Source organism: Oryctolagus cuniculus, chromosome 5, assembly GCF_051225735.1.
Source record: "Oryctolagus cuniculus isolate XC-2025 breed Fujian yellow rabbit chromosome 5, ASM5122573v1, whole genome shotgun sequence".
Lineage (NCBI taxonomy): Eukaryota > Metazoa > Chordata > Mammalia > Lagomorpha > Leporidae > Oryctolagus > Oryctolagus cuniculus.
Genome location: NC_142871.1, coordinates 85,147,463 through 85,174,211, shown reverse-complemented (window position 1 = coordinate 85,174,211; position 26,749 = coordinate 85,147,463). Strand labels below are relative to the sequence as shown.

Sequence of the window (26,749 nt, the reverse complement as noted above, 5' to 3'; positions counted from 1 at the left end):
CACCTGCATGGGAGACCCGGAAGCAGCTCCTGGCTCCTGACTCCTGGCTTCCGATCGGCACAGCTCCGGCTGTTGCAGCCATCTGGGGAGTGAACCAGAGGATGGAAGACCTCTCTCTCTGTCTCTACCTCTCTCTGTAATACTGTCTTGCAAATAAATAAAATAAATCTTTAAAAAAAATTGGGTTTATATATTTTGTAAAGTATAGTAGAAATGCATTCATAACTTTATTAAGATTGCTTTAGCTGCATCCTACAAATTTAGTATGTTTTTTTTTTGCTATAAATAATGTCTGAGTATTCTCTGATTTTTTTTTTTTTAATTTTAGTTTTAAAAATTTATTTCAGGGTCCAGCACTGTGGCGCAGTAAGTTAATCCTCCACCTACGGTGCCGGCAACCCCTATGGGTGCTGATTCTAGTCCCAGCTGCTCCTCTTCTGATCCAGCTCTCTGCTGATGGCCTGGGAAAGCAGTAGAAAATGGCCCAAGTGCTTGGGTCCCTGCACCCTGGAGGAGACCTGGCGGAGGTTCCTGGCTCTTGGATTCTAATCGGCCCAGTTCTGGCTGTTGTGGCCATTTGGAGAGTGAACCAGCGGATGGAAGACCTTTCTCTCTGTCTCTCTGTTGTAATTCTGCCTGTTAAATAAATAAATAAATCTTTTTTCCCAAATATTATTCTGAATGTTCCTTTTTTTTAAAAAAAATATTCATTTATTTATTTGAAAGTGTTACACAGAGAGAGAAGGAAGAGAGAAGGAAAGGCAGAGAGAGAGAGAGAGAGAGGTCTTCATCTGCTGATTCACTACCCAGTTGACCATAACCACCAGAGCTGTGTCCATCCGAAGCCAGGAACCAGGAGATTCTTCTAGGTCTCGACCCATGTGGGTGCAGGGGCTCAAGAACTCGAACCATTTTCTACTGCTTTCCCAGGCCATAGCAGAGAGCTGGATCAAAAGTGAGCAGCTGGGACTCAAACTGGCACCTATATGGGATACCAACAATGCAGGAGGCAGCTTTACCTGCTACACCACAGCGCCTGCCCCAGTAAATAAAAAAAATTTTATTCCAAAGACAGAAAAAGAGAGAGAGAGAGAGATCTTCCATCTGCTTATTGACTCCTTAAATGCTCTATAGCTGGGTCTGGGCCAGTTAGAAGCCAGAAGGCAGGAACTCATCCTGGGTCTTCCCAGAGTAGCAGCAGGTCCCAGGTACTTGACTCATTACCTGCTGCCTCCTAAGCTGTGCATTAGCAGGAAGGTGAACCAGGGGTGGAGCCAAGATACAAACTCAGAGACTCCAATATGAAGTTCAGAGCCTCATCTTAATTGCTGTGGTAAATGCTGACTCCTATATTCTCTGATTTCCATTATGATTTCTTCTACCTGTGACTTAGAAATACATTTTAAAATGTCCACATTTAAGTTTTCTCTGTAGGAGTATTCTTCTTAGTGTATAAATGCATTGCATTGTTTACAAAGAGTGTGAACGATGTATTTGTTATTTCTTGTGATTGTCCATGTGACCTGTGATCAGATTTTTCAGTGTTTTATTTGTGTTTAAAAGAGTGTGTACTCTCTAATGGTTGAGTATAAATTTCTCTACACCTAAATTATTTTTTCTTTAGTTTGATTTTCTGTTTATCACTAACTCCAATCACATTCTCCTTCAATTATATAATTCTCTTAGCTCATTCAAGCACATTAGGTAGTCAGTTTTATCTTGAAGAAATGTCTCCTAAATTCACCAGACATGCTGTAGCGTAGTATTTTTTCAGGCCCATTACAGAATCATCTTCTTGGGATCTTGCTTCCTTTCTTCTCTTTTGCGCTGGATTCCCTTTTCCCTGGATACCATTCTTTTTTTTCTATTTTCTCATTTTGGTGCAATTCCTCCTTCAGTAGCATCCTGAAAAAATGTGCCTAAAAGGTAAAATTTTTGAGAACTTGCATGTCTAAAAATGATTTATCCATCTTAGCACAGATAATAGTTGGATAGATATAATTTTCCCTCAGTTTTGAATGCAGTGCTTCATTTTCCTTTCATTGCAGTGTTGCTGTTTGAAAACTCTTCCACCCCCTTACCACTGAGCTTATTTTGATAATTTCATTGTCTTTGAGTTCTGCAATGTTATGAAAAAGTGCCTTGGTGCAGATCTGCTTTCATTAATTGTGCCAGGCACTCAGTGGGTCTTTTGATTGTTAATATTCATAACCTTAGGTTCTTTTAAGGTGATGTCATTCTTTTATTTCTTCCTGTCCATGTCTCCATTCTGACATTCTGGAATGCCTGAATTGATTGTGAGATCTCTGGCACTGATTTCTAAATTTTCTCATCTTTTCTGTCCTATCCCTTTTACTTTGGTTATGGGGAAATTTCCACAATTTATCTTCCAACTTTTTTTTTCTTTAAATAGTTATGTATTTATTTATTTGAAAGACAAGGTTACAGAGAAAGGGAGAGAAACAGAGACAGAAAGAGATGCTTTCTATTTGCTGGTTCACTCCAGAAATGGCCGCAGTGGCTGGGCGTGGGCCAGGAGCCTGGAACTCCATCTGGGTCTCCCATGTGGGTGCAGAAATCCAAGGACTTGAGCCATCTGCTGCTGCTTTCTCAGGTGCATTAGCAAGGATCTTGATCAGAAGTTGAGTAGCCAGTACTCAGATCAGCACCTATATGGGATGCTGGCATTGCAGCAGATGCTAGGTTCAACCTGCTGTGCCACAAGACTGGCCCTGTATATCAGCTATTTAAACTGAGTCTTTGATTTTTGCTACTTTAAATTTTTCTTAGTCTTTTTTTAAACTATACATACTCCTTTATGATATAGTATCTTTGGTCATAGGTGTTATGTTCTCTCATCTCTCCAAGGATATTAATAGTTTCTTGAAGTTTTATTATCTCCTACATAATCTCAGATGACTCCAAGTTTCTTTCTTTCTTTTTTTTTTTAATTTGACAGGTAGTGTTATAGACAGTGAGAGAGAGAGAGAGAGACAGAGAGAAAGGTCTTCCTTCCGTTAGTTCACCCTCCAAATGGCCGCTACGGCCAGTGCTGTGCCGATCTGAAGCCAGGAGCCAGGTGCTTCTTCCTGGTCTCCCATGCTGGTGCAGGGGCCCAAGCACTTGGGCCATCCTCCACTGCCCTCCCGGGCTACAGCAAAGAGCTGGACTGGAAGAGGAGCAACCGGGACAGAATCCAGCTTCCATATGGGATGCTGGTGCATAGGCGGAGGATTAATCAAGTGAGCCACAGCGGTGCCCCCCCCCCTTTTTTGACAGGCAGAGTGGACAGTGAGAGAGAAAGAGAGAGAGAGAGAGAGAAAGGTCTTCCTTTTGCCGTTGGTTCACCCTCCAATGACCGCCGCGGCCGGCGCACTGATCCGATGGCAGGAGCCAGGTATTTATCCTGGTCTCCCATGGGGTGCAGGGCCCAAGGACTTGGGCCATCCTCCACTGCCTTCCTGGGCCACAGCAGAAAGCTGGCTTGGAAGAGGGGCAATTGGGACAGAATCCAGCACCCCGACCGGGACTAGAACCTGGTGTGCTGGCGCCACAAGGCGGGGGATGATTAGCCCAGTGAGCCACAGCGCCGGCCGACCCCCTTTTTTTTTCAATTTGATCTCTCTTGGGTATTAGCTTTCCTCAGATGTCTGGTGATGCTTTTGTCTGTATTTAAAGATATACTTCCTAAGAGGTGGTTTAGAGTTAAAGCCCATGTGTGGGGTTTATTGTAGTCTTTACCATAAAGAGATCTAATTGATCTTATTCCCTGGGAAAGACCTGATGTCACAACCTTGGGTCTTCTCTCTTTGAGTTCCCAGAAAAAAGACTCAGCTAAGGATTCTAAAGTTCTGGCAATGAGTTGGAGAAAAGGACTTGAGAAGAGAGCTGTCCTTTAGTAGGTAAAGTTGACTTAATGTCTGAAAAATAAGATACCTACCTCTCCTTACCCATCTGAACTCTTAAAAAGTATCTACAGAATAAACTGCTGGGGATGGAGAATAGTAGTCCCTAGTCTGGGTCTCCTAGCTGTGGCGTTTGAGGAGGAAAGAGAGATTTAACTGCTTAAATAGACTTTCAACCAGACCTCTCATTTTAAGCCCTGCCACCCCCTCATTTATAAAGTATTCCCACTTCCAGAGCCCTGTGGTAGCTCTGCAGAGTCAACTTTTTTTTTTTTTTTTTTAAAGATATATATATTTTTTGATAGGCAGAGTGGACAGTGAGAGAAGAGAGAGACAGAGAGAAAGGTCTTCCTTTACCATTGGTTCACCCTCCAATGGCCGCTGCGGCCAGCGCGCCGCGGCCGGCGCACTGTGCTGATCCGAAGGCAGGAGCCAGGTACTTATCATAGTCTCCCATGGGGTGCAGGGCCCAAGGACTTGGGCCATCCTCCACTGCACTCCCTGGCCACAGCAGAGAGCTGGCCTGGAAGAGGAGCAACAGGGCAGAATCCAGCGCCCCGACCGGGACTAGAACCCGGTGTGCCGGCGCCGCAAGGCGGAAGATTAGCCTATTTAGCTGTGGTGCCAGCTTGCAGAGTCAACTTTTGAATGTAAAGCTTGCTTTAGGAATCACTTTTCCTGGAGTGCAAATCTTACATATACTTTCTAGCCTTTTTTTTTTTTTTTTTTTTTTTTTTTTTTTTTTTTTTTTTGACAGGCAGAGTTAGAGAGAGATACAGAGAGAAAGGTCTTCCTTCCATTGGTTTACCCCCCAAATGGCTGCTACGGCTGGAGCTGCACTGATCCAAAGCCAGGAGCCAGGTGCTTCCTCCTGGTCTCCCATGCGGGTGCAGGGGCCCAAGCACTTGGGCCATCCCCCACTGCCTTCCTGGGCCACAGCAAAGAGCTGCACTGGAAAAGGAGCAAGCGGGACAGAATCTGGTACCCCAACCAGGACTAGAACCTGGTGTGCCAGCGCCACAGGCGGAGGGTTAGCCAAGTGAGCCATGGCGCCGGCCTTACTTTCTAGCTTTTAAAAATTTCATTTCTCTTTCCTCTGTTCCTATTTTCCTATTTTCCTATTTGAAGATAGTTTCTGCCATTAAAAAAATTGTTAGTTTTAGTGTGGTTTGGCATGAGCAAGGTAGAAAATATACCTGTTCAACATTTTTCCATAAAAATTTTAAATGAATTGCAATAACTTACATATTCACCAAAGGCTGAAAGAATTAAAAAAAAATCCAAACTGTATTTTTTTTCCACTTCTGTACACTGGAGTTTTCTAAAGGTAACATATCTGCTATTCCAACAGATTAAGTACAGAAAGCAATGTGACTATTCCGCTCTTTTAGTCAGACATTGAAGAGACCTGAAAAATTTAAAGATTTGTTTATTTGAAAGTCTGAGTTACAAAGAGAGAAAGAAGGATAGACAGAGAGAGATCTTCCATCTGCTGGTTAATTGCCAAAATGTCCACAATGACCAGGGCTGGGCCAGGCCAAAAGCAAGAACCAAGATCTGCTTCTGGGTCTCCCATGTGGGTTGCAGGGATTCAGGGATTTGGGCCATTTTCCTCTGCTTTCACAAACTCATTACTGGGGAGCTAGATCAGAAGTAGAGCAGCTGGGACTGGAACCAGCACCCATATGGGATGTCAGCGCTGCAAGTGGTAGCTTAACCTGCTGTGCCATAGTGCCAGCCCCCGACTCTTACAATCTGAAAAATTTAAAGTAATAGCATTCTTCTTACTACTTTTTAAAATAAAGTGTGTTTCAGGGACCAGTGCTGTGCCTTAGTGAATAAAGCTGCTGCCTGCAGTGCTGGTGTCCCATGTGGGCACTGGCTTGAGTCCCAGCTGCTCCTCTTCCAATCCAGCTCTCTGCTATGGCCTGGCAAAGCAGTGGAAGGTGGCCCAAGTCCTTGGGCCCCTGCACCTTCATGGGAGACTCAGAAGAAGCTCTGTGCTCCTGGCTTTAGATCAGCCAGCTCTAGCCATTGTGGCCATTTGGAGAGTGAACCAACTTATGGAAGACCTCTCACTCTTTCTTGTTGCTCTACCTCTCTGTAACTGCCTTTCAAATTAATAAATCTTTTAAAAAAGTATATTTTAATTAAAAATGTCTTATGATAATGTGATAGGTTTCTTCAAAATCCATCTATGCATAATTTCAAAGTATCAGATTCTATTTAGAATGTGGTAAACATCAGTAGTTATAACCTAGATAAACAAAAGTTCTTTGGGATATTTGCTAATTATTAAGAGACTAAAAACGTCATGAGATCTGTAATCTAGAGAATTCTAGATGTAAATTGGAACTAGAACAGGAGTTTAACATTATAAACACATCCAAAACTCCACTAGTCTTATCTTTACACAAGACAATAATGCCATTTAGACCTCATGTTCATTAAATTTAACACCTCTCTGGTTTTATCCAGTTTTGTTTTCTTTCATAATAATCTTTAGGAGACTTAAAGGAAGCTACTAGAATTTGATCTATACTGTCTTTCTCCCAGAGAATATATGTTCTATTCTCTGCTGATTTAAATAACAAGAAATCACCTGAAGAGCTAAGCTATGAAAGCAGCTTGCATTTTTGTTCCCAGGGGAGTGAATTTGCTTTTTGGAAGAAAAAAGGTACGTAGATATTATAATAGTTATGGTCCTAAAACAGTTTGCCTGTGGCACCAAAATTGCACTGAGGATGGGGAATCATTAGGAAAAAAAAAAGGCTACATGCCTCCTTAGGATGGGACAGTAATGAAAAAGAGGTTGAGAAGCACTGGATAGAGATCCTGTTGGAACGCTGTGTTAGTCCACTTTTTGCTGCTTCAACAAAAGTACCTGAGAGGAGCCACTTAGGAAGGAACATCGTTTAATTTGCTTTATTGTTTGAAGGTTTACAGTCTATATCAAATGGCCCCAGTAGTCTGGTGTCTGATGAGGGTGGCAAGGTTTGTGTGGACATTAGCACAAGGAGCAAACTTGTTTTTATAACCAACCCTCTAGAAAAATCCCTTCTGAGGACAAGCCCCTAATGATCTAAAGACCTCCCAGTAGGCCCACATCCCAGATACCTTAATTAGATAAAGTCTGCACTCTTAATCCATGAATCCATTATTCATTAACATTAAGACTTTGAATTTACACATCTGCATGACTTTGTGGAAACAAATCCTGTTCAAACTGTAAAAGACATACAGTCAGGGGACAGCACGGTGGCATACCAGGTAAAGCTGCTGCCTTCAGTGCCGGCATCCTATATAGGCACCAGTTCAAGTCCTGGCTGCTTCACTTCTGATCCAGTTCTCTGCAATGGCCTGGGAAAGCAGTGGAAGATGGCACAGTTCCTTGGGCCCCTGTATCCACATGGGAGACCTCAAAGAAGCTCCAGGTTCCTGGCTTCGGATGGGCACAGAGTCACAGCTCCGGCCATTACGGCCAACTGGGGAGTGAACCAGTGGATGGAAGACCTCTTTCTCTCCTCTGCCTCTCCTTTTCTCTGTGTGTAACTCTGACTTTCAAGTAAATAAATAAATCTTTAAAAAAATAAAAAAGGCATACAGTCCTTCAATATCTCTTTTGCTTTTATTTCTTTCTCCCTTTTAGGCTTGTCCCATAATGTGTGGCTATCACCACAAATATCTTGTAGAAGCCTAATTAGGTCATCTAGGGAAAGAGGTAAGGCATGTAGAAGCTACTAGTTGCCATGCTGGAATGTAGGCCCAATCTTGCCAAAATTTTTTAAAAAGAAAAGTTGGAAATCCAAGTTCTTAGGTAAAAACTTAGAATTTTTAAGTATTAGAAACTGAGTCAAATTTTTTGAACAGTGTGCATGCCAATCAAAACATCTGTTAGCCATCAATTTAGGAACACTCACACATACACATGAGTGTGGTGTCTCCTAGTATGAGGGAATCTGTCTCCAAAGTATAACTCCTCTACAGCATCCTAAGCTTAAGTCATCTTGCTTCTGTTTGAATGACTGGTTACCATGTGTCTTAGGAGGCCAACATGTTCTATTTTTGTTTACCAGTAATTGATAGTTCTGTCTTATAGTAAGCAGAAATGTGTCTGCTTCAAATTTTAACCTGGTGGCCTGGTGTTGTCTATAATGCTACACAACTACCTTATTTGCTATGTTTTCAGATTTCTCAATTTCTCCAGAAATCTATAGCAGCATAGTTATATGAACACAGCTCTGGAATCAGACCACCAGGAGGCATTCAAATTTCTCTGCCTATTACTAGCCCTGGGATTTGGGGGCTTATTATGTAATGCTTTTATGTCTCAGTTTGTTTTTAATATAAGCATACTACTATGAGTTACCTGATTGCTAACAGGTAATATAGACAATGCTGTTAGGACAGTGCTAAGTAAATGGTAAGTATTCAGGAAGTATTATTTATTGTTGAGATTAAGCATCTTTATTTCCATGAATCATTTTTCATATAACACAAGTTTAAATTTTTCTTTTTTTTTATAGATTTCTTTTATTTATTTGAAAGAGTTACAGAAAGAGGTAGAGACAGAGAGAGAGGTCTGCCATCTGCTGGTTCACTCCCTAGATGGCTGCAACGGCCAGAGCTGCGCCAACCTGAAGCCAGAAGCCAGGAGCTTCTTCTGTGTCTCCCACGCGGTTGCAAGGTCCCAAGGACTTATGCCATCTTTTACTGTTTTCCCAGGCCATAGCAGAGAGCTGGATCGGAAGAAGAGTAGCCAGGACTAGAACCGGCGCCCATATGGGATGCCAGAGCTTCAGGCCAGGGCTTTAACCTGCTGCACCACATTGCCAGCCCCTATGCAGATACTTTAAAAATTTGTAGGAAATGGAATTAAAAGATAATTGATTTTAGTGCAGAAAATTTTTGAAATCTAGTTTTTCATAATACGTGTTTTCAACAAACTTTTTTTTTTTTTCAAGAGAGACACAGAAAGAAGTTTCCCATCTACTGGGTTACTGCCAAACGCCTCCCATGTACATGACAAGGACCTAACCACTTGAATTACCTCCTGATACCTCATAGAATGTGCATCAGCAGGAAGCTAGAATCTGGAGTGGATTCCAGGACCCAAACTCAGGCACTCTGATTATAGAATGCAGGCATCCCAACTGGCAGTTTAACCACCAGGCCAAACATTCATCCTTCTATGAACTTTTTGAAGTACTCTTGTATGTATTTAAAACTGTATTCATTCTGCCTTAATATAATTTTATTTATATATTCCTTCTTCCACATGGCATTGTGTTTTAGAGAGAAAGGACATAGGCCTCTTCTGCTTTGGAGAATGGGTTCCGATTGGTTAAAAGTCAGCTTTGGGGGCTGGCACTATGGCATAGTTAGCTAAGCCTCCTCCTGTGGTGCGAGCATCCCAAATGGGCACCAGTTCTTGTCCCAGCTGCTCTTCTGATCCAGCTCTCTGCTGTGGCCTGGGAAAGCAATGGAAGATGGCCCAAGTCCTTGAGCTCCTACACCTGGGTGGGAGACCGACCCAGAAGAAGCTCCTGTCTCCTGGCTTCAAATTTTCCCAGCTCCGGGTATTGTGGCCATTTGGGGAGTGAACCATCAGATGGAAGATCTCTCTCTGTCTGTCTTTCCTCTCTCTGTAACTCTGCCTCTTCAAAAGTTAACTATGAGGTTCAGTTAAGGCTGAATAGTTATTATTATGTTAATATAGATTTATGATGCATTTTTGGCCTGAGGGACCTAAGCAAAAAGCTGTTGGAAATTGTGTTTGGAGTTTCTGGGGAAGTTTTCCTTGTTTCAAAGTAAATAGACATGAAGAGGTGGTCTCATCTTTTCTTCTGGTTATTGTTGAGTCTGGATAAGAGAAGCCTGTTACACATTCTCTCTTTTCTTTTTTTTTTTTTTTTTTTTTTTTTTTTTTGACAGGCAGAGTGGACAGTGAGAGAGAGAGACAGAGAGAAAGGTTTTCCTTTGCCGTTGGGTCACCCTCCAGTGGCTGCCGCGGCCAGCGCACTGCGGCCGGTGCACTGCGCTGATCCGATGGCAGGAGCCAGGTGCTTCTCCTGGTCTCCCATGGGGTGCAGAGCCCAAGCACCTGGGCCATCCTCCACTGCACTCCCTGGCCACAGCAGAGAGCTGGCCTGGAAGAGGGGCAACCGGGACAGAATCCGGCCCCCGACCAGGACTAGAACCCAGTGTGCCGGCGCCGCTAGGTGGAGGATTAGCCTAGTGAGCCGCGGCACCGGCCAACACATTCTTTTGAAACCTGAGGGTAGGAGTTGAGCTGGGGGCACCACCAGGAGATGGGTAACAGAACGGCAGAGTGAAGAGATAGATGGGTTTTTGAAGACCTTCTTGAGCTCCTAAACTCACCAGTCCTGGAATCTGCCTTTTCTCTTATTTTGTGAGAAACCTTTCTGATTGTTTACACTGCTTTGAATTGGATTTTCTTACTTTCAGCTAAAAGTGTGCTTAACCAGTATAAAAGTGAAAGTGTTCGATTCTGTTGCTGGCAAATTGAATAAGCAGTACTTACTTCATAGAATTGTGAAGAGTAATTGAAATATCATAGGTGAAAGCTGCTCTGTAATTATAACTTCACAGATTTATGGTGCTGTTACACTAGCACAAATGGTATTTGTGTTTTAGTGGGCAGAATGTTACACTGAGAGTGAGGCTGTCTTTGCTAATTACCTGTGGTATTAATATTATGCATGTCATTGGACTTTTTAATGACAGAATTAAATGATCTTCAAAGTCTCTTATGTTTCTATGAAAGGAGTGAGTCTGATCATTCTGATATTCCTGCCTGAAAGCCCTGTATAGGTAAAGACAAGGGATACAAATGAGTAACTTTTTAAATTGAAAAATGCATGATTCGTTAACCAGTTATGTTGCAGATGCTTTCCATTTCACAATGCTTCTACTGATCTTAATACCTTGAGAATAAGAGAAGCTCCACTGCCAGTGTACTTACTTACTATGAATATCAACTTTCATAACTTAATACAGGTTATGTTTTGTCGCTCCCCCTCTTCGTGGGGGAACGACACTAAACCCTGCCTAGGCTTCATATCCGAGTCACGGCACCATTATGTCGCTCCCCGTCTTCGTGGAGGAACGACACAGGACCCTGTGCTGTTCTTTTGTCTGCTCGGCCCTCCCCGGGTTTGCTGCTGGTTCTTCCCAGGTTGGCTGCCGTCCCTTCCACCTCCGTGGAAGGGCGGTTCCCCCTGCCACTTTCCCCACTTCCGCAGGGGAGCGGCACACCGCCGGCCGGCTCTCTCGGGGGCTGCACAGGTGTTCCCTCAGATGTTCCCCTTAGATGTTCCTGGTGCATGCCGTCTCTCTCCTCCTTTATAGTCCTCCTCCGCCAATCCTAACTCGGCTGCCCACACGCCGAGTACGCTGCTCTCCTCCAATCAGGAGCAAGTCCTACAGTTTATTGGCTGAACTGGAGGCAGCTGTGTAGAAGCTGTTTTCTTCTCTCCCAGCGCCATATTGTTGGAGAGCAGATGCATAGAATAAGTCTTAATTCCAGTAACTTAGTCTAGTCCGAGTTGCTCCCCACAATGTTTGCTTTTAACCCAACTTGTAACTTGTTCTTCTACATGTCATTATGAGCATGGCATCAGTTTTCTTTTTTTATATCATCTCTATTATCCTTTTGTCCTGCTATATTCCTATACACATATTATTCCTAGATGACTAAGTAGCCACCCAAGTGGTCTGTCTCCTTGTCATCAATATCTCTTTTCCACTTCATTTGTAATACAAGGTAAAAGAAGGTGATGTCTGAGCTACTTTCTGGTTCCTAACATTGTTTTCTTCAATTTAGATTGTATTATTTCCAAAATAATTCACCTTTGGTTACATATTATAATTAAGCTTTAAAACTTTGATCTGAGGATTGTAGAACTCAAAGGAAAGAAGTAATTTATGAGGAACCTTCTGGAGTTGGATAAAGAAATATAGGGCTTGGGGGAAATGGAAGTATATGTATGTGTATATACATGATGGGACTTAGAAAATTGGTTGGAATTAATGGGGTGGATATTAGACCTAGTGCTATTAAGAGAGTGGTTAAAAGACCTGCATCCCTTGTCTGGATTGCCTAATTTAGATATTGCCTGTGGCATTTAATACCAGCTTTCTGCTAATTCAGACCATGGGAGGCAGCATTGATGGTTCAATTAATTGGGTTCCTGTCACCTGTGTGAGAAACCTAGATTGAGTTCTGGGCTTCCAGCCTCAGTCTTAACCAAACCCTGGCCTTTGGGCGTTTGGTTATTGAAACAGTAGATGGGAGCTCGGAGCTCACTCTCTCTGTATCTTTCTCTGCCTCTCAAATAAATAAATTGATTAATAATACACCTATTCCATTCACTTCCTGAAGACCTCTTCTGTATAGATTGCTTCCCTTTTGTTTTTGAGGGTTGGGAGATAGAAAAAGGAAGAATGTTATAATTTAAGATGTTAGGGGGCAGACATTGTGGCATAAGTGGGTTAAGCTGACATTTGGGATGCCTGCATCTCATATCAGAGTGTCTGATTTGAGTCCTGGCTCCTCCGTGCACCTTCCTGCTAAAGCTCCTGAGAGGCAGTAGATGATGGCCCAAGTGCTTAGATTGCTAGCATCCCAGTGAGAGACCCAGATGGAGTTTCTGGCTCCTGGCTTTGGCCTGATCTAACCCTGGCTGTTGTCTATAGTTCTCTGTCAGTGTCCTCCAAATTATAAAGCTAGTTGAAAGTTTGTAGTAAAATTGTTTCAGAATCATGAGGAATTTAAATTACTCTTTATTTGAGGCCTATTTAAATGAAAGAATTCTCCAAAAATATCTCTGTATTGGACTGATACGTAAAATGGTGGCACGACTAGGCAGATGTGAAGCTCTGCTTTCTCTGTTCACATTGATGACTGAGTTTTCTTAGGTTTGAGGAAGCAGCCTCGACTCACTTTCCAAATTGACCAGTGAAAGTATCGTACATTCATAATTAACAATCATGTATTCTCAAAGAGGAATACCCATAGAAGAATACATTTATTTAGAAACACTGAGTCCTCTCTCCCCCAGTACCTCCATCCCTATCCTCCTCCTCCTTTTTTTTTTTTTTTTTTTTTTTTTTTAATTTATTTGACAGAGTTAGACAGTGAGAGAGAGAGAAAGGTCTTCCTTCCGTTGGTTCACCCCCCAAATGGCCACTACGGCCAGAGCTATGCCGATCCGAAGCCAGAAGCCAGGTGCTTCCTCCTGGTCTCCCATGCGGGTTCAGGGGCCCAAGCACTTGGGCCATCCCCTACTGCCTTCCCGGGCCACAGCAAAGAGCTGCACTGGAAGAGGAGCAGCTGGGACTAGATCTGGTGCCCATATGGGATGCCAGCGCCGCAGGCAGAGGATTAACCGAGCCACGGCCCCGGCCCCATCCCTATCCTTCTTGAAAAGTTCAGGGAAGTCGTTATCTTTGGATTTCCACATATTTCAAATTTGCTTAGAGCTGGAGAACTTAACCCTGATATTTTTAATTTCCAGAGACTATCTTTTCTGTACTTTGAAGGTTGTAGAAATACTGGCACTGCGAGGTATGGTGAAAGTGTGGATCGTAGAGCAGATTATTTTCAGGGCTTATTTGGAGAAGATTTGAATATTCTTTTCTCTGAATATCTGAGAAGTTTTTTCCACTTCAGCTTTGTCCAGAATTTTCACTGTTAGAGTTGGTTTTGGATCTAACTAAATATCACCTGCCACCCCACCCTACATTTCTCACTATGGCTGCAAGTTTTCTGTATTTTTCTCTAATTATTCTGGTCATCAGTGTTTGTCCTCACCTCTTAGTGTTTAAAAAAAAAAAAGGAAAGGGTTGGAGTTGATGGAGAGTCAAGATGTTTGAATATATAACTGCTGAAAAAATGAGTTTTTGCTCTTTAGTTTACCAGATTATCTTTTCTATTCCTCTCTTTCTTATTCTCTCTGATGATTTAGTATTTCTGCTAGTTAGAAATTGGTAGAGAGGTCGGCGCCGTGGCTCACTAGGCTAAACCTCTGCCTGCGGCACCGGTACCCCAGATTCTAGTCCCAGTTAGGGCGCCGGTTCTGTCCCAGTTGCTCCTCTTCCCATCCAGCTCTCTGCTGTGGCCCGGGAAGGCAGTGGAGGATGGCCCATGTGCTTGGAAGCCCCTGCACCCGCATGGGAGACCAGGAGGAAACACCTGGCTTCTGGCTTCGTATCGGTGCAACGCCAGCCGTAGTGGCCATTTGAGGGGTGAACCAACAGAAGGAAGACCTTTCTCTCTGTCTGTCTGTCTCTTACTAACTCTGCCTGTCAAAAAAAAAAAAAAGAAAAAGGAAAAGAAAAGAAATTGGTAGAGGGCAGATAGTGTTTTCTTTTGAGTGTTTGGTAGTAGAATATAATTCCCGCTGTCTTTATTTCTTTCCTTCCAACATATTTTTAAATGTTTTCCCCCTTTCTGCTGGTATTTCCTTTTAAAAATTGTTTGTTTATTTATTATTTGGGAGTTGGAAACACATATAGAGAGAATGATCCTATCCATTGGTTTAGTGACCAGAGGTCCACAACAGCCAGAGCTGGACCAGGCAAAAAGCTGGAATCTGGTAACTCAATTTGTATCTCCCACATCAATTGCAGAGACTCAACTTACTTGAACTATCCCCTGAACATCCCCTGGAATCAGAAATTTACCAAGGCCTGTGGGGTATTCCAATTGGCATGTTAACTGTTACGCCAAATGCTTACCTCTCCCCAACCCAGCTTTTTCTTAAAGCTGCCTCTGTCAGGAGTACAACTCCTCATAGAAGCTTCTTTCTGCAGGATACTTTTTCCCAAGAAAGGACACTTGAATTTCCATACATAACTACTATGTGATAGTCTTCTGTATTATAAATCATTTAATTGCAGTACCATTTCATTTAGCATAACTGTGGAAACATTTAGATTGTGTTTTTTAACTCTTGATTTTAAAAGCTAAGGTGTCAATGTTAATTTCTATGTAACTGTTGTATATTCTCTATTCAATAGGATAAAAAAAATTTTTTAGTAATTCTGATGAGGTACAATTTGAGCCATTTGTTGAAAGATTATAAATGATTATTAACTTATAAAATACAGAAATTATTTATCTTTTAAATATTTTTAATGTTGGTTTCGTATGTCAGAGGTTTTCAGATGACTTTTAAATGATAGCGTTTGTCAAAAAATACTTTTTTACTCTTTTGTAGACTGAAAAAGTTTATCTTTGTTGACCAGATATGATCCTTTTTTTCTTAGATACTGAGTTTTTTCCTCCTGATATGAAAAATAGAAAACATAAGATTTGAAATTATTCACTGCATGGCTGGTCAAGTATTGCTTGCTCAGTTGTCTTCTTAAAATAAAATTTCAGTGTTAAAAATTATTGGATGAAAAGTGACATTTTGACTAGGGAAAAGTGAGATAACAGTTACACTGATGCTACTTACTATATGAAATGAATCAACCCTAATCTTTTCTTCTACAGAGAACTGATAGAAGTAGGACAATAGTTTTATTTCTTTTCATAATCTTAATTAGTATAAGCCTCTTTTTGTTTTTATAGATAAAACATTGTTTTCCAGAATTTCTCAGGAAGGGAAGAAAGCACAATTGATGAGTCAAAGTGTATTTTGATTTGCATTTTGAATACTTCTTATTATTCCTTCCAAAACAGACACTCCTTGAATATGCAGAAAAATGGAAAACTTCAGAAGATCCCTTACCTTTATTGGAGGTATACACAGTGGCTATCCAAAGTTATGTTAAAGCCCGACCTTATCTTACCTCTGAATGTGAAAATGTAGCATTGGTTCTGGAACGCTTGGCATTGTGAGTAGTTTTTTGAGTAAATACCCTAGATTTAGCTTTTTAATTTTCAACTTTTATATCTCAGGTCTTAAGATAGTTTAATTTTAAATAGATTATGGGAGTCTACTGATGATATTATTACATTTATTTCTCTTTTGAATCTTTATAATTATTCATATCCTGATGAATTTTTTGTTTTTTAGAAGCTGTGTTGAACTTTTACTGTGTCTACCTGTTGAGTTATCAGATAAACAGTGGGAACAATTTCAGACACTGGTGCAGGTGAGAATATTTACCTATTAGACTTAATATAGATATATCTCATATTACTTTTCTTTATTCTTCAAAAATAAATTTCATTATGTTTTAAGACATCTAAGTAATAACGAGCATCAGCTGGTACTCTTACTAACACTAGTGTTAGTACTTCAAAAAAGTTCATTGGAAAATGGAATTAAAAAATAAGTTTATTTTGGCCCCTAAATTTGTGAAGTCTGAATAATAGTTTTTTCATTTGATGCATTTTCCATGAATTTTTGAAGACCCCCCTTTTTATAGTTGATGTTCAATAAATATTTGCTGATGAGTAGATGCCTTTAGATAGGTTGATTGAATATTGCACAGTTCTTTTACATTACATAATTAGGACTTTGTCAGAGCAATAAGGGAACACAAAAGAAAATGCCCTCATTTGGACTTAGAAATAGTTTAATTAATTGCTGAAAATCTGCAATATGCTTTTTAAGAATTTAACATTTCTCATGTAATCCTTATGAAAACTTTATGGGGATAGGTGTGTTTTCCCCATTTTAAAGGTGAGGAAACTGAGGCTCATATTCTAAAATATTTATCTGCTCAAACTTGTATAGTTAATATAATAGAGTGGTTATTGGAACCAAGGTTCTTGTAACCCAAAGCCCGTGCTTTTTCCTCCTATATCTGAAAATACATGCCTTGTTTCTCTTTATTTAGTGCTGTTATTCTTCTTATGTAAGGTACAACACAATTTTGCACTTAGTTGTTTTAGAGTATATTCAAGAATGTTAAATTGTGTTTCAAGCACTATATTGGGCTGTATATATGATTGCATCAAGTAAATTTTGATTAATTGGTTAGTTTAAATAGTATGGTCGTGCTAGTGAGTTTCAAAAAGTATAGTTAGTTTTCTTTCTCTTTCCTTTTTTCTCTAAATATCAGAGTTCTTAAAATACCAGAGTTCTTAGAATATCTTTTGGCCTATGTTTTTCTAAAATATATATATTAAAGAGGTTTAGTCTTAAATTTTAGAACCATATGAAATAAGCTATAGTTAGAGAAATCATCTTTCCTGTTTTAATTTGTAAACATTTAAAATCTACATCAAGCATAAAGTGCTTTAAGGCAGAATTCATGTCTTAATCTACTGCAGGATTCCACATAGTATCCTACACACAGTAGTTGTTTAGTAAATGTTTGTTGAAATGAAAGTGTCTTGTCCTGTTTGTCACATTGCACCTAACTTTTTGATCATTCAGTTTCTACTTTAGCATAGCAGTAACTTGTGTCTTAGATTTTTTTTTCTCAGCATGTATTTGTTGTTTAGATAGATAACTATCCCAGAATTTTTCATTGTTTGGCATTCAGATATACCCTACCATAGAAGTAAACATGTTGTTTATGTACAAATATAATACTGAACTCCTTATAATGTTGATTTTGTTTGCCAACATTATAAACTTTTAAAATATCCTATTTGACACAGAAGCATTTAGTTGATACTTTTCCATGCAGGTAAATCAGAAATAAATAATTCCTTAAACTCGTGTACATGCAGCTTCTGCTCAAAGGAAATGTCTGAAAGTACTTGAATTTTGTTGCAATGGGAATATTGTTATGACTTGGAGAAATAGATTTTTTTGTTTTGTTTTACCATAGCTTTAAGTGTTCCCAAGATAATTTGCTCCCATTTTTGAGTTTCCCGGAGGTTAGCCTAAACCTCTTTAACTGTATTTGTCTGATTTGCCCTGCGTTTTAACTATTTAAATATTTCTTAACCACACTAAAGGTTATAAGTCCCATAAAGGCCATAACTAATTGCTCTCTTCCCCAGTGCTTTGTCCATAGACATTATCAGTAAATATTTTCTGAATTGAATAAAACCTATTGGTTTTTTGTGGATTAAAGGATATACTGATTGCATGAATACTTGGAAACAACTAGTAAACAACTAGTAATAACCTTTAATGTGAAGTTGCCAAAACTTTTAATGAATAAATGAAAAATCACTTAATTATTTTCTTTTCATAAGTTGCTTTTTTTGGTAAGTTACCACTTAGGCCATGGTGCAGATCTTTTTGTTAATGATAGATGTAGCATAAGATATAAAATGTGTAAGGTATTTTATGCTTATGGGTATTCTGGTAGCTTCCCTGTGAAATAACCACTCTTGGTTTAGATTTTTGAACAAAAAATAATAGCATGGACTTATTTCTATAAATACATTATATTTATTTAAGACTTACAATTGATCCTTGAGATTCATCTTTAGATGTCAGAAGAAATTCAGCACTTTGTAATATGTGACATGAAATTTTTAAGATAAGTCTTATTTTTCAAAAATTTAGTATTATATTTAAAACCTGATACGCTTGCCTTTAAAATCTGTTGTAATTCTTTGGATGTTTATTTAATATTTATAGGTAGCTCATGAAAAGCTGATGGAGAATGGCAGCTGTGAATTGCATTTTTTAGCTACTCTAGCTCAAGAGACTGGGGTGTGGAAAAACCCGGTACTGTGCACTATTCTTTCCCAGGAACCATTGGATAAGGATAAAGGTAAATTTTCTAGAGAGAGAGAAAGAGAAAAAAAATTAGATTAGAAAAATAAGTACTTAAAGTTGTTTTGATACAATTCATCTCAGGATATCTAAAAGAGGGACCATGTTATTAAATTTATCTGAGGTACTTGAGGCCCTTCCCTTTTATTTTATTTGTTGGTGGGGAATGGATTTGTAGGATTGTAGAATGTTAGAGAAATAAGAATTTTTTCCCAACTCTTTTTATCAACCTGAAAATTTCACCTGAAACGTCCTGATGGTGGTAATCTATCTTATATTTGATAATTAACTTATATGCAAATAAAAAGGCAAAAATAGGATAGTTAAGTGATTTTTCTCAAAAATAGAATAAGAAATCAGTGCTAGAACTCAAATCTATGTCTCTTAGTTCTCTTTCTCAGTTTATTGCTCAGTCTTTTATCTTGCTTTGTTGTATATGAGTTCAGGCAATAAAGATCTCATTTAAACTAACTGGCAGATATCCTGTTGGAAGTAGATGTCTAAATCACTAGTATGTATAAAGCAATGTTCTGAGTTTAAAAACTGTATATACCATGAAGAAAAGAATAGTTATATTCTAGGTATTTCCTTGAGATTATTTAGGAATGTGTGCCCACATTTCACCCTAATCTTTCCCAAGGTATTTACTTGGAAGATTAAATTTAAAAATATCCTGCAGTATAGCAGTGGATAAAGCACATATTTACGACTATGAACTTCTTCCATCGTTTATTACTGCTTTTCTTGTTAACAGATGGCAAACTCTAGGTAATTTTGCTATGTAACAGCAAGTAATAAAGGTCACAAGGAGGGAGTGTTAAGTCCATTGCTTGTGGATTCTGATATTTACAAGAAGCCTTTTAGCCAGTCTCCAACTTTCTCTTCAAACTGGATGTTCCTTTCTGTTATCTCTATTATTTTGTCCATGCTTTCCTGATTTCTAACAGTGTTAACCTGTTTTTTAGTTTTTGCAAGTTTACTTTTAATGTCTCTTTCCTTCATGGATATCCATGGATTAGCTATAATGTTCTCAAGACCTGAAGAAATGGAAAATAGATCCTCATTATTTAAAATAATGTTAATAAATTTAAAGATTGATAATATTAGGTTAAACCTTTGGCATACTAGCAATATTTCTAATAAAATTAAACCAATATACTTTAAAGTTTGGGAATTGCTTTTATGAAGGTGTCTTTTAGTTTTCACAATGTTCCTGTAATAAAGGTAGGATCTTATTGTCCTGATTTTACAGATGAGAAAATGAAGGTTCAGAAGGATAGTTATCTTTTCCATATCACATTTCTTTTATTTTTATTTTTATTTTTTTATTTTTTTGGCAGGCAGAGTGGACAGTGAGAGGGAGAGACAGAGAGAAAGGTCTTCCTTTGCCGTTGGTTCACCCTCCAATGGCCGCCGCGGCTGGTGCGCTGCGGCCGGCGCACCGCGCTGATCCGATGGCAGGAGCCAGGTATTTATCCTGGTCTCCCATGGGGTGCAGGGCCCAAGGACTTGGGCCATCCTCCACTGCACTCCCTGGCCACAGCAGAAAGCTGGCCTGGAAGAGGGGCAACCGGGACAGAATCCGGCGCCCCGACCGGGACTAGAACCCGGTGTGCCGGCGCCGCTAGGTGGAGGTTTAGCCTAGTGAGTCGCGGCGCCGGCCTCCATATCACATTTCTAATGATGAGAGACAGTGCTGGAAATTAGGCCCTTAACTTCTCCCTTCTAATATGCCATGTTGAACTTAGTCTAAGTTTGATTCCGAAATAACATTTTGCCAAATTCACACATCATATTTTAAAGCAAGAAAAAGGAACCTTCACCTTATCAGAGATTTCATTTTATTTAAAAAAAAAAAAGTGCTCTATTTCCTTACATGCTCGAATGTGCCTAACAGTGTACATGTTAACAAATGTCTCTTCCCATCTCTGTGCTGCTTTATTTCTTGATCTTCATCTGACATAGCCACTGTAATAATTTGGATTATACAGCCAAGAGGAATTTCTACAAAGCAGATGGATTGTAGGTAGCCAGACTCTATTACAACTCATGAAGCAACCAAGGAGATGCTATATCATTGAGCAGTTTTGCAGCCATAATCTTTACTTGGCCCTTTGTGATTGAGAATGCCTCTTTGATGAGTAATCACATAAACCAAAGATGTATGTTTATTTTCTCCATCGAAAAAATTGAACGAATTAACTTTTTACCCTTACATGCTAATTTTTATTTTAAAATTTGATGATTCAAGGATGGGGGACATTTTGCTCTTAAATTCTTTAACCAACCCCCTGATGTAATTTATCCAAGCCTACAGCAAGTTTGAAGAGAACAAGAACTCAGATACTAATTGAATATACTTTTATAGCCTGTATTCATATACTTGTTTATAATGAAACCTTTGAAGTTTTGATATAGTATTATAGTATTGGACAGTGGATAAATCTGCTTAATCCTGAATTGTTTTTGCCCTCCCCCCCCTTTTTTTGATTAACTAATTTGGGCTTTCTAAAACTCAGCTAAACCAAGGAAATGCCCTTTGACTTGGGGGAGCAAGAGTACACAGAATTCAAAATTAAAGATTCTGGTTTCACTTTAACATTTTAACATCCTAGAATGCATATTTTTAAGAAGTAAACTAACGTAAATCAAGTAGATGGTTTTGAATGTCACAGAACCTTTAGCCATGCATGCCTTCATATTATTTCTTCCTTTATTCATAATCTCTGGATTGGAAAGGTACTTAATGCTAAATTATTTGCTGTGCAGTTTTAACTCACTAATAAATAAAAATCAAGAGAGAAGGGTAACTGTAGTTCAGTCCATTTTTACCTGCTATTAGAAAATGTTCATTGTGAAAATTATAAAAACTACATTTACCATTCATGGAGTTTCCATCTCTTGGATCTAGTGCTATCCTTAAAGCCAAGCCAAACAAAATATAAATCCCTGTTTCACTTAGTAGTAATTGAGATTTTTAAAGACTGCCATCCCCATACTTAGTTGTCTTTTTTTCCTGTGGACTGAAAACCTTCCTGGTGTGGCATGATTTTAAATTTACAATCATGATTTCTCATCTTTGAGTGCATTTTATGTTTGTTGTTCTCTTTAATGTGTAATTCTTAACACTTAAACTGTAAAAGATCTGTCAGGTCAATGATACCCTCAATTCCTTCATCCTAACAATTTATACTTAAAATTATATAACCAAAAATAACATTATCTTTTTGGCTAGCTATTTCTGTCTCACAACTCCGTGAGGTTATTAAAAATCTATCTGTCTCTGTCACACACACACACGCACACACACACAAATTTTAAATAAATGCTGCTCTGAAAATTTTATATTTTCCTTATTTTTATCTTTATACTTTTTCTTTGGTACACTTTTTTTCTGTTTAATTCACTGTATTCAATCCATTCTCTTTCCTTAACATGTCAAGGTCTTTCTGAATCGTGAATTTGTTGTCCTTCTTAGTTTCCTCTCATTGGCTGACCTTTTAAGCTTATACCTTTGGAATCCAGGTCCTTGATCATAACCATAAAAAGGCTGTGTCCAGAAATGGAGCCTGTAGGATTCTTAACTTCCTTAATTGTGTTCAGTTCTTTTATCCATACCCTTTGATTATCATTGTTTCACCAAATACATCTATTTTCCCTTATGTGTGCCTCATAGTTCTATTGTTTTTCTTATAAGGATTTGATGAAAGACTATAGCAAATATTTGGTTGCAGTCCTCTAAAGTAAAATTATTTAGATTGAGGTTAGTTTGACCTAATTTATTACTTTAAAAAATAACCATTATTTAAAATAGGTTTAGATTTACAGAAAAATTATGAAAAATTTCTGTATAGCTCATACCCAGTTTCCACTATTAACATATTATGTTAGTGTGGTATGTTTGTCACCATTAATAAACCAATATTGGTACTTTGTATTAACTAGAGTCCATACTTTATTCAGATTTCCTTACTTTTTACCTAATGTCCTTTTTCTGTTCCAGGATTCATCCAGGATACCACATTACATTTAGTCGTCATGTCTCCTTAGGCTCCTCTTGGCTGTGACAGTTTTTCAGACTTTCCTTGTTTTTGATGACCTTGACAGTTTTGAGACGTACTGGTCAGGTATTTTGTAGCATATCCCTCAATTGGGATTTTTCTGATGTTGTTCTGTTGATTAGACTGGGGTTATGGGTTTGGGAGGAAGATCACAGAACTAAAATGCCATTCTCATTACATCATATAAAGGGTACATATATCAACATAGCTTATCACTGTTGATGTGAACCTTGACTGTCTAAGGTATAGTATATGTCAGCTTTCTCCTCTGAAAATTACTGTTTTCCTCTCTGTGCTGTCCTCTTTGAAAGAAGTTATTAGGTGCAGACCATAAGAGGTAGGAAGTTAGGTTCTATCTACTTGAGGGAGCAGTATGTGCATCAGTTATTTGGAACTGTACACAAATTTATCTCTTCTTCCCTATTTATTTAATAATTTATAATAATAGAGACTCATGGATATTTTGATCATAATCTAATACTGCTTTATTTTCTTGGTCAGATCATTCCAGCTTTTGCTGTTGGGAGCTCTTTCAGTTAACTTCTGATTCCCAGCCCACTTTAAAAATGTTACTTGTTTTCATATTGTTTGAAAGAAAGACACAGACAGTTTCCATCCTCTGATTCTTTCCCTAAATGTCTGCAAGGACCATGGTTGGTCCAGGCTAAGCCAGGATCCTAGAACTTAATCTGTATTTTCTATGTGGGTGACAAGGACCCAAGTACTTTTCCTATTATCTGCTGTCTCAAAGGGTGCACATTAGCAGAAAGCTGGAATTGGAAGTGAAGCTGGGACTGAAAGCCCAGTATTCCATTATGGAATGTGGGCATCCCAAATGGCTTCTTAACTGCGATACAAAACCTCTCCCCTCTTCCTGAGTCCCTTTGGCATAATTTTGTCATCATGGAATTTGTTTTTTGTTGTTGTTGTTTGAGCACTTTCTTGCTTTTCTGACACTACAAGATGCTCCAGGCTTATCTTGTATATTTTCTGCCTGAGTGCTAGAATCAACCAGTTTGCCAAGGATCCCTGACTCATTTTATTAGAGAATGGTGATAGAAAGCAACACATGGACCTTGGATTTGCTCTTGTTACTAGAATGCCATTACTTCTTTTTTTTTTTTTTTAAACTTTTCTTTTTCTTTTTCTTTTTTTTTTTTTTTTTTGACAGGCAGAGTGGACAGTGAGAGAGAGAGACAGAGAGAAAGGTCTTCCTTTGCCGTTGGTTCACCCTCCAATGGCCGCCGCGGCAGGCGCGCTGCGGCCGGCGCACCGCGCTGATCTGATGGCAGGAGCCAGGAGCCAGGAGCCAGGTGCTTTTCCTGGTCTCCCATGGGGTGCAGGGCCCAAGCACCTGGGCCATCCTCCACTGCACTCCCTGGCCACAGCAGAGAGCTGGCCTGGAAGAGAGGCAACCGGGACAGAATCCGGCGCCCCGACCGGGACTAGAACCCGGTGTGCCGGCGCCGCTAGGCGGAGGATTAGCCTAGTGAGCCGCGGCGCCGGCTTTTTTTTTTTTTTTTAACTTTTATTTAATAAATATAAATTTCCAAAGTACAGCTTTTGGATTACAGTGGCTTTTTCCCCTTCATAACTTCCCTCCCACACACAACCATCCCATCTCCACTCCCTCTCCCATTCCATTCACCTCAAGATTCATTTTCAATTATCTTTATATACAGAAGATCAATTTAGTATATATTAAGTAAAGATTTCAACAGTTTGCACCCACACAGAATCACAAAGTGTGAAGTACTGTTTGAGTACTACTTATACTGTTAATTCACATAGTACAAAACATTAAGGACAGAGATCCTACATGGGGAGTAAGTGCATAGTGACTCCTGTTGTTGCTTTAACAATTGACACTCTTGTTGATGGCGTCAGTAATCACCCTAGGCTCTTATCATGAGTTGCCAAGGCTATGGAAGCCTTTTGAGTTCGCCGATTCTGATCTTATTTAGACAAGGTCATAGTCAAAGTGGAAGTTTCTCCCTTCAGAGAAAGGTACCTCCTTCTGGCCGGCGCCGCGGCTCACTAGGCTAATCCTCCGCCTAGCGGCGCCGGCACACCGGGTTCTAGTCCCGGTCGGGGCGCCGGATTCTGTCCCGGTTGCCCCTCTTCCAGGCCAGCCCTCTGCTGTGGCGAGGGAGTGCAGTGGAGGATGGCCCAGGTGCTTGGGCCCTGCACCCCATGGGAGACCAGGAAAAGCACCTGGCTCCTGGCTCCTGCCATCGGATCAGCGCGGTGCGCCGGCCACAGCGCGCGGGCCGCGGCGGCCATTGGAGGGTGAACCAACGGCAAAGGAAGACCTTTCTCTCTGTCTCTCTCTGTCACTGTCCACTCTGCCTGTCAAAAAAAAAAAAAAAAAAAGGTACCTCCTTCTGTGATGGCCCATTTTTTCCACTGGAATCTCACTCTCAGAGAGCTTTCATTTAGGGTTTTTTATTTATTTATTTATTTATTTTTGCCAGAGTGTCTTGGAATGCCATTACTTCTAGGACCTCTGAGTGCAGAGCAAGAAAATATTTATTGTATAATAGCATGTGTTGTATATACTTGTATCTACAAATATTTCTATATGTAGCAAGCTGTATCTATGTTAAACTATGAGTTCATGCTGATGTCTCCAAATCTATTTGTTACTAGAGAGATCATTCTAGTGTAACCCTCCCACTTCAACAGAATGTTATGTAATTGGAACCATACATTATGTAGCCTTTTCAGACTTGCCCTGTCCCACCATTCCCACCATTGACCATTCATTCATTCATTCAATGAACCAAGTCTAGTGTACATGTATAGTGATTTCAGAATCTGTTAAATTGTACCCTTGACCCCTATAGGGAACAACTTTATCACTCATAGTGCTTATGTATAGTTACTTTGATCTTTGTGCTAACAAATTTCACTAATTTCCAATTTAATTTTTAGTTAAGGTAGCATCTCCTTTTCCCTTCTCTTTCAGTGAGCTGCTTTTTATAAATTTGTCACACTCTGCATTATATCCTTGGCCATGTCCACCATTACAGTATCAGAAAGAATAGTTTGGCTTAAAAATATTATCTGTGCTTCACCTATTCAACCTTCTCTCAAATACCTGACACCTACTAGTCTATTTGCCATTTCTATAGTTTTGTCTTTTCCAGAATGTTGTATAATTATAGCTTTGCTTTTTTTTTAGGATTTATTTATTTATTTGAAAGTCAGATTGCACAGATAGAGAAGGAGAGGCAGAGAAAGAGAGAGGTCTTCTATCCGCTGGTGCACTCCCCTATTGGCTGCTATGACTGGAGCTGCACCGATCTGAAGCTAGGAGCCAGGAGCTTCTTCCCAGTCTCCCACACAAGTGCAGGGGCCCAAGGACTTGGGCCATCTTCCACTGCTTTCCCAGGCCACAGCAGATTGCTGGATTGGAAGTAGAGGAGCTAGGTCTCAAACCGGCATCCATATGGGACGCTGGCACTACAGGCTGCAGCCTTACCTGCTGCGCCACAGTGGTGGCCCCAATTATAGCTTTTCTGACTTCTTTTATGTGACTTAATAGCTTACTCATTTTTATTGCTGGAAAGTATTTCATTGTATGAATGTATCATATTTTGTTTATCCATTCACCTCTTAAAGCATGTCTTGCTTGCTACTAGTTAGTGATGATTTGAACAGAGTTGCTTGAACACTCATAAGTTTCCATATCAGTTGGATAAATACCTGGGGGATGGTTACTGTATCATATGCTAGAACTGTTTAGTTTTTAAGAAACTGCCAAACTGTCTTATAAGGAGCAGCCTGTTCTGTTTCATATCCACTTCAGCTATGAATGATAATTCCTGTTGATCTCTCCTCTAATGATTGGTATTAATTGTTTTTGGAATTTTAACCATTCTAATAGGTATACAGTGATACCACACTGCATTTCTATAATGACATGATACTGACTGTCTTTTCATACATACATTTGCCATCTTCAAACTTTAGTGAAGCATCAGTTTATCCTTTGCCTATTTTTAATTGTATTTTTTTATTGTTTAGCTGTAGTTTGTATATTTTAGGTATAAGTCCTTTATCAAATATGTGTGTAACAAATCTGTACTTTCACTCTGTGGTTTGTCCTTTCTCTTAATAA

At 39.6% G+C, this 26,749-nt stretch overlaps 1 protein-coding gene across 4 annotated transcripts in view; it reads left to right on the top strand.

Annotated features, from left to right (window-relative positions):
• ZNF292 (zinc finger protein 292) overlaps positions 1-26,749 on the top strand; it is a 102,015-nt gene that overhangs the window by 37,348 nt on the left and 37,918 nt on the right. Inside the window, exons 2-4 of one of the 4 annotated variants that reach the window (XM_089332935.1) lie at positions 15,616-15,675; positions 15,953-16,031; positions 18,428-18,563. In XM_089332935.1, coding sequence (XP_089189061.1) covers positions 15,629-15,675; positions 15,953-16,031; positions 18,428-18,563 — 262 coding nt within the window. In that variant the 5' untranslated portion in view covers positions 15,616-15,628. Of the gene's footprint in view, positions 1-15,615; positions 15,771-15,952; positions 16,032-18,427; positions 18,564-22,568; positions 22,693-26,749 lie in introns of those variants that run through there. The other 3 variants (XM_008263179.5, XM_070073791.2, XM_051854502.3) reach the window with 3 other exon arrangements.